Source organism: Myotis myotis, unplaced genomic scaffold (assembly GCF_014108235.1).
Source record: "Myotis myotis isolate mMyoMyo1 unplaced genomic scaffold, mMyoMyo1.p scaffold_m19_p_7, whole genome shotgun sequence".
In the NCBI taxonomy this organism is placed as follows: Eukaryota; Metazoa; Chordata; class Mammalia; order Chiroptera; family Vespertilionidae; genus Myotis; species Myotis myotis.
Window position 1 is genome coordinate 64,239,778 of NW_023416379.1, and position 7,737 is coordinate 64,247,514.

The following is a 7,737-nucleotide window of genomic DNA, read 5'->3' on the forward strand; positions in this document are numbered from 1 at the left end:
GCGCCTTTGCCCCGCGAACTTCCAAGGCCCAGGGTTTCTGGTGCGGAAGAGTCAATCAGGTGGAAACCCTTGTAACCTTGTGACCTTGGGGACAGCTGGGCCCACCAGTGCCCGGGAAGGTGCAGGAGGTCACCTGCTAGAACCCAGTGCAGGCAGGAGGCGGGGCGAGCAGGGCGATGTGAGCCCCGGATTGGGCCTCCAGGTGGGCTCTTCCGGGGCGGGGCCTGGCTGGGGGCGGGGCCTGCCCGAGAGTTCAACTTTGGCGCGGCGGCGGCAGCGCGGGTTACTCTCAGGCCTAACGTAACTCTGAGCGAGCGTTTCCTTTCGAGGCATTCGAGATGGGGACGATGCCGAGACGGAAAGATATCCCCCCGTGGGTGAAAGTCCCCGAGGACTTGCGAGATCCGGAGGTGCTGCAGGTCCAGACGGCGCTGCTGGAAGCCATGTTTGGTAAGGGAGCCCAGTCCTGACTGGGGTGCCTCCACCCGGGCGGGCGGGCGGGCGCCTGGGCCTCCCGGGGTGGGGGGGTGTCGGAGCGCTCCATCTTCGTCCCCCACGTAGGCCCCGGAGGATCTCGAATCCCATACATCGAGCAAGTGAGCAGAGCCATGCTCGAGCTGAAGGTTCTGGAATCCTCGAACCTCACCGAGGTCGTGGTTTATGGCAATTACTTGTACAAGCTCCGAACCAAGTGGATGCTCCAGTCCATGGCCGAGAGGCACCGCCTGAGGCAGGAGCGAGGTGAGAAGCCTTCGCCGGATGCTGGGGGCGGGGGCGGGGAGGGGCAGCTTCACCCCCACCCCCGCTCCCAGCCCTCCGCACCCCTGCCTCCTGTGCCCCCTGCAACCGCCGCACCGGCCTCACCGCCATTCGGCCCGGCCCTCGGTGTTGGGCTGGTCCTGGGCGCCTTGGGGAGGCCCGTGGGCTGGTCCTCGGGGCCCTGGAGTGAGACTTGGGTGGGAGGTGGCCCCGGGTTGGTCTTACCGGATGGGGTTATCGGAGATCGCAACCCTGCCCGCCCCCGCCCCCCAGTTCCTCGGAGGTGGTTGGAATGGGCCCAGTGGTTCCACGTTCCGAGGTCCCTGAGGATCCCAGGCCCGGAACGTTGGGCCGGGACCTTGGAAGAGGCCGGAACCGGCCAGGCTGTTGCCTCCCTTTCCTCACCACGCCCGCCTTTGCCTTCTGATCCAGGGATGCTCAGACTCGAGGACGCCATGAGTGCCCTCGAGCTCGGCCTTTAGCTGAAGCGAAGCGCGTTTGCAACCGGCGGACCTGGGACCAGGATGTGGACAGGAGGCTGTGCACCTGCAGTGGGTCTGCTCCCCGCGCAACAAGGGAAAGCAGCGTGTTGGGGATTTTTGCATTGGCCTCATGAGTCCTGATGCTTTTTCCCAAGGTTGCTAATTAAATAAAATGTTAAAACAGTTCCTCGACCTGTGGTTGGAGATAATATCTACCTTGTACTTAAGCCTTAAATGAAACCCCCTCCCCGCCAAAGCTAAGTGTAGAGGTCCAAAAACACACTTGGCTAGGGTATATATATATATATATATATATATATATATAAAGGACAGGTGTCTAGGAGCAAAGCTTTGAGATAAATCTCCAACCAAAAACCGGTCAATCTAGGGGAGATGTGATATGGTCTGGAACTGACTCAAAAATAATCGCTCTGCCCTGGCCTGTGTTGCTCAGTAGTTAGAGCGTTGGCCTGCAACTCAGTCTTGGGTTCAGTTCCCAGTCAAGAGCAGGTACCTGGGTTGCAGGTTGATCCCCGGCCCTGGTTGTCTGTGTGGGAGGCAACCAATCCATCCATGTATCTCTCACATCTGTTTCTGTTTCTCTTTCTCCCCCCCCTCCCTCCCTCCTTCCCTTGGCACTCTCTAAAAAAACCATATGGGAAAAATATCCTCAGGTAAGATTAAAAAAATAATAGCCCTATAATAGATTAACATAACATGTATACAATGAAAAGCAACTATTCTATAAAACAAATACAGAAGTGTCAATAACTTGTTAGTATAGCAGTTTTATATCCTTGCAAACTCATTCGGTTCTCATCTTCAGTCTGCTGCAGAATGTTATTTAGGTGAAATTTGAAGAAAATTCAGCCTTACAGATAGGTTCTCCTTTTCCACATACCTAACAGACCTCTTGAAGGGGGCTTTGGGGTTCTCTACCACACTTACAGGGGTTCCCAAAGGGTATGTGAAATTGCAGGCAGATAAAGGCAATATTCTAGGTGGGGATCACCCCTGATTTGTCGCGGGATCATCAGAATGGGGGCTACAGGTTTCCCTAGTAGAGACTAGCTTAGTTGTTCCAAACCAAAATGAGTCCCACTTGGGGAACTTTCTGGCCCTATGACCTTAGTCAAGTTGTTCTATCCTCTCAGTCTCCAAATTGAAGATAACAGCATCTGACTCCACATGAAGTTGTGAGGGTTAGCTGTTAATACAGGTAGGGAACTTAAAACAGGCATCACACTCTAGCAAGTGTTGACTATTCCTAGAGATTGACCAATAATGGAAGAGAAGACTAATAATGAGCTGTCTTCTGATGGCATGTCTATCAGACAGCCATAGGCTAAATTCACAGAATGCTGGTCCAAAGGGAAAGACCATATATAATTTTGCTAGATGCTACTAACTTGCCTTCCAAAGGGGTTGAAATAATTTCACACTCAGCAACAATATATATAAGATTGCCTCTTTCCCCACAACCTCACCCAGAGACATTGGCACACTTTTTTTTGCTGAGCTGTTAGGTGAAGAGTCTTCCTGTCTTTAGTACTTCGTGATGGAGTCTGCTTTGTGGACCAACAGTTGTGGGCCCTCAAATTGCCCTCAGCTAGTGCACCCTTCAGAGTCAGTGGGCAATGAATGATTGTATGTAGGACTGTAAACAAAAATGAAACCCAATCTAGTGAAATCCTTTGGTTTATAAGTGGCTAGCAATAGACAACACTGATTGCCAGTGGAACTCAAACCACCTGGTGCATTAACTCAATTCTCTCACTATTACCATGTTACTAATTAGAAAATCAAGACCCATCAATCACTTCCCCTCCCCAGGATTCATCTGAGTGGAGAAGGGAAGGGGAAGGTTCCAAGCTGGTGTGAATGCTCCTAGGAGAGTCCAAACTGATCTCATTCCCCTCCTGAGCTCTAGAGTACTATCTGCCTGGACTCCAGGGACCAAGGACCTCTGGGGAAAGGGGTCTCTGCTGCTGTGTGTGGGCTGGAGTAAGTTTACCAACCTCTGATGACAGAAGGGCCTGGTCCTCCAGGAGATTCCAATCTGGTTGGGGCATTAATCGGATCTAAGAGGCAGTGACTTTATGACTGCATTGTTTTTGAGGAGCTCGAGGTTCTTTGGGAAATGGCAATGGGAATTTGACCTGAACAAGGTCAAGGAAGGTTCCATCTAGGAGGAAGTCACTCCTGGGTGAGAGCAGAGTGGCAGCAGTGACCCCCAGCCCCCTAGAGACCTGGGGGCAGGGCCAAAAAGGGAGGTGGGGAAGCAGGTTGGCCCAGAGCCTTGCTGACTATGCTAAGAGCAGAGGAAGCCACCCATGGGTTTTCAGCAGGTAGTGAGTTTTCTAAAAATCTAGTCCAGTTTTCCCTATACCACTTATTGAAGAGACCATCATTTCTCCATTATGTATTCTTGCCTCCTTATTAGATTAACTGACCATATAAAGTGGGGGTTTATTTCTGGGCTTTCTATTCTGTTTCTTGATCTATGTGTCTGTTTTTATGTCAATACCACATTGTTACTGTTTTTTGTTTGTTACCACATTATTTTCTGTAAGATTTTATTTGAGCCAAACTGATGATGATACTGGGAAGCAAGAGCTCTAATACCACATTGTTTTGATCACTATAGCTTTGTACTATGGTTGGAAATCAGGGAGTGTGATACCTCCAAGTTTGTTCTTTTTCAAGATTGCATCAGATTCCACAGATTAAGTGTTTAGGCCAGAAGGGAGTGGCAAGAAATATTCAGAGTGATGAATAGCAAGGGCCTACAACCAAGATTACCCAGTAAAGCTATCATTTAGAGTTGAAGGTCTTCACAGACAAGAAAAGACAAGAAAAAGCTAAAGGAGTTCACACTAAATCAATATTACATGAAATGTCGAAGGGTATTTTTTTAAAAAAGGAAGCAGCACCCTAGCCCAGTGGTCGGCAAACCACCGCTCGTGAGCCACATGCGGCTCTTTGGCCCCTCAAGTGTGGCTCTTCCACAAAATACCACGTGTGTTACTTAATAACTATATGTTATTAAGTAACATACAGTGAGATTGAAACTTCGTGGCCCATGCGCAGAAGTCGGTTTGCGGCCTGGGCAAGTCTATTTTGAAGAAGTGGTATTAGAAGAAGTGGGGGTACGTTCGCTGAGGTCGATCCCTCAGATTGAGGACGTTTTTAGCAAAGGCCAGCTTAGGAATACCCTAATTAACTTAATAACAATGTACCTACCTATATAGTTTAAGTTTAAAAAATTGGCTCTCAAAAGAAATTTCAATCGTTGTACTGTTGATATTTGGCTCTGTTGACTAATGAGTTTGCCAACCACTGCCCTAGCCAGTCTGGCTCAGTGGATAGAGCATTGGCCTGTGGACCAAAGGGTCCCAGGTTCAATTCTGGTCGAGGGCATGTACCTTGGTTGCAGGCTCCTCCTCAGCCCACAGGCTCGTTCAGGAGGCAACCAATTGATGTGTTTCTCTCACATCGATGTTTCTGTCTTTTCCTCTCTCACTCTCCCTAAAAGTCAATGGAAGGATGTCTTCAGGTGAAGATTAACAACAACAACAACAATTTAAAAAAAAGAAAGAAGAGATTAAAAATATGAACAATAGCCAAAACCGGTTTGGCTCAGTGGATAGGGCGTCGGCCTGCAGACTGAAAGGTCCCAGGTTCGATTCCGGTCAAGGGCATGTACCTGGGTTGCGGGCACATCCCCAGTGGGAGATGTGCAGGAGGCGGCTGATCGATGTTTCTCTCTCTCTCTCTCCCTTCCTCTCTGTAAAAAATCAATAAAATATATTTAAAAAAAAAAGAACAATAAAATGCCAATAAATACATATCTATCAACAATTGAATCTAAAAGTCAAAATAAATGAACAAGAAGTTTAATGAACAAAATAAACCAATGAATAAAATAAAACCAGAAGCATGAAAAAATGGAACAGATGGATGAATTTTGGGGCGGGGGGCGGGGGCGGGTTGCCGGGAAGAGATTAACCAAAGATTTTATATGCATGTATGCATTACCTATGAACACATAGACAATAGGGTGGTGAAGGGGACATCTGTAATACTCAACAATAAACTTTTTTTTTTAAGGCAGAAAATAAAAGAAGATTTTTGTGGAAAGGAACAATTCTGAGTTTAAAAAACAAAAGATAAAAAACAAAATTTAACTGAGTAAATTTGGATATACTAGTTGGCTTTATTAAGCAATTCATGAATTAGGCAACATCCCATCTAGCAAACAAAAGGCTGCTTTGAGGGGTTGTGCAAAATGGAAGATTTTCATAGAAAGAAGGGTGGGACAAGGGACCTAATGACAAAAGAAAGATTATTTGGGGGCAGGGACATCTTTTATTTAGGGAAAGAATAGAGAAGAGTTTTTTTGTGTGTTTTTTTTATCATGCAGATTGCTTTTTTTCTATGGGGAAGGGAGGAGGCCCATGTGACATTGCCTGGCTACACCTGGTTGATTTCAAACTGGTTGATTAAGGTTATATTTCTGGGAGAGGTTGAAACTGCAATTAGATCAGCTATTAAATCTAGATTAGGTATCATGGGATTTTAGCACAAGTGCTTTGTTTTCTCCATCTGAAAATGGGGGTTATAACTATAGTATCTCCTGAAGTGAAGATGGTTAAATGAGTTAATATATTTAAAGGCTTAGAAAATATCAGGCAGGTATTGAGCACTCTATAAATATTAGCTATTCTTTAAAAATTTTTAAAAATATTTATTTATTGATGAGAGAGAGAGAGAGAGAGAGAGAGAGAGAGAGACATCAATTTGTTGTTCTACTTATTGATGCATTCATTGTGTTTCTTGTACATATCCTGACCAGGAATCAAACCCACACCCATGGTATATCTGGACGATGCTCTACCCAGCCAGGGCAATATTCACTATTCTTATTGTTGCTGCTCTTACTGTTCTTTTTCTCAAACTGCTTATTAACCATTCTTTCTTTGTATCTAGTAGGCACGTGTAACTAGTATTTTATTGAATTCCACTTGGTCCAGTGCAAGCAAGAAGTAACTTTTTTCTCACTCACTATTCCCCATTAAATTTACTCAAATTGTTTTTCCACACACCCAGAATAAAATCTCAAGCAGATTCCATAGCCTTTTTTTTCTTTATCACTTTCAGATACTATTGTGTTCCATTGATTTATTTGTCCAATACCACACTGTATTGATTACTGTTGCTTTAAAGTAAGTCTTGAAGTCAGGTAGTGTTGGTCCTTTGACTTAGTTTTTCTGTATCTTATTGTTTTAATATTCATTTTTTAACCTCAGAAGATCATCTCACACACTTGTAGGTAACTTATTTTCCCTTTCTGTGAATTGCCTAATCATATTCTTTATCCATTTTACTATTGGGATCTGCACTGTTTTTGTTTATTTTAAAGAATTCCATACATGATCTATATACCAATATTCTGGTGTTGTTGGGGGTTTTTTTGTGTTTAAGTATCTTTTTCAAAATCTGTCATCTGTTTGATGATTTCATGATGTAATTTTTATGTCTTTTTATTGAAATATAATTGATATACAACACTGTATTAGTTTCAAATGTCAAGATAATGATTTGATATTTGTGTATATTGCAAAAATGATCACAATAAGTTTAGTTAACATCCAATACCACTCATAGTTATATTTTTTTTCTTGTAATGAGAACTTTTAAACTCTACTTTCTTAGCAACTTTAAAACACAATACAGTATGATTAACTACTAGGGGCCCAATGCACAAAATTCATGCAAGGGGCCCGGCCCTCACAGCCCTGGCCAGCCCTCACAGCTCTAGCCGGTCCTCGTAGCCACTCGCAGCCTCGACTTCATCTAGAAGGTCGTCCAGATGGTTGTTCTGCTGTTTGGTCTAATTAGCATATTAGCTCTTTATTAGATAGGATAGTCACCATGCTGTCCATTATATCCCTAGCACTTATTTATTTTATAACTTGAAGTTTGTACCTTTTGACCACCTTCAGTCATTTTGCACCTCCCTCCCCCCCACCCCAACCTGGCAACCTCTCATTTGTTGAAATGAAAAGTCCTTAAGTTTTAGGTATTTGGGACATATACAAAAAATTTTATCTAAAATTCAGATAAGTTTTTTATTCAAAGAAAAATGGTGGGAGAACCAAGATGGCGGCATAGGTTAACGCCGGAGTTTGCTGCTTTGAACAACTACTTCAAAAGTGAAACCAAAAAACGGAAGGGACATCACCCAGAACCACAGGAACGCTGGCTGAGTGGAAGTCCTACAACTAGGAGGAAAGAGAAACGCATACGGACACTCAGAGGAGGCGCAGTGCTGAAGTCAAATTCTGAGGTGCGGAGTGCGCGGAGCGGGCTGGCGGCGGAGGGCGCGGTTGGCGTTTTCAATCGGGAGGGAGTCGCAGAATCTGAGCTCCAGATCCGGGCGAGTCTTTAGGGACCCAGACTCAAACGGGAGAAGCGGGACTGTCTGGCTTCAGTC

General features: G+C 45.2%; 1 protein-coding gene across 1 annotated transcript; it reads left to right on the forward strand.

Annotated features, from left to right (window-relative positions):
* The first annotated feature begins 257 nt into the window (after positions 1-257).
* Positions 258-1,263, forward strand: DPPA5 (developmental pluripotency associated 5). The gene is made up of 3 exons (XM_036316426.1): positions 258-450; positions 562-741; positions 1,192-1,263. Exons 1-3 carry the CDS (start codon positions 339-341, stop codon positions 1,239-1,241), a joined length of 342 nt encoding a protein of 113 aa, XP_036172319.1. The 5' UTR covers positions 258-338; the 3' UTR covers positions 1,242-1,263.
* The last annotated feature ends 6,474 nt before the right edge of the window (positions 1,264-7,737 follow it).

Excerpts from the sequence above, each read along its gene's own strand:
- DPPA5 (XM_036316426.1), top strand. The coding sequence starts at position 339 with ATGGGGACGATGCCGAGACGGAAAGATATCCCCCCGTGGGTGAAAGTC. Across the intron at positions 451-561 it reads GCTGCTGGAAGCCATGTTTG|GCCCCGGAGGATCTCGAATC; the intron begins GTAAGGGAGCCC and ends TCCCCCACGTAG. Across the intron at positions 742-1,191 it reads CCGCCTGAGGCAGGAGCGAG|GGATGCTCAGACTCGAGGAC; the intron begins GTGAGAAGCCTT and ends CTTCTGATCCAG.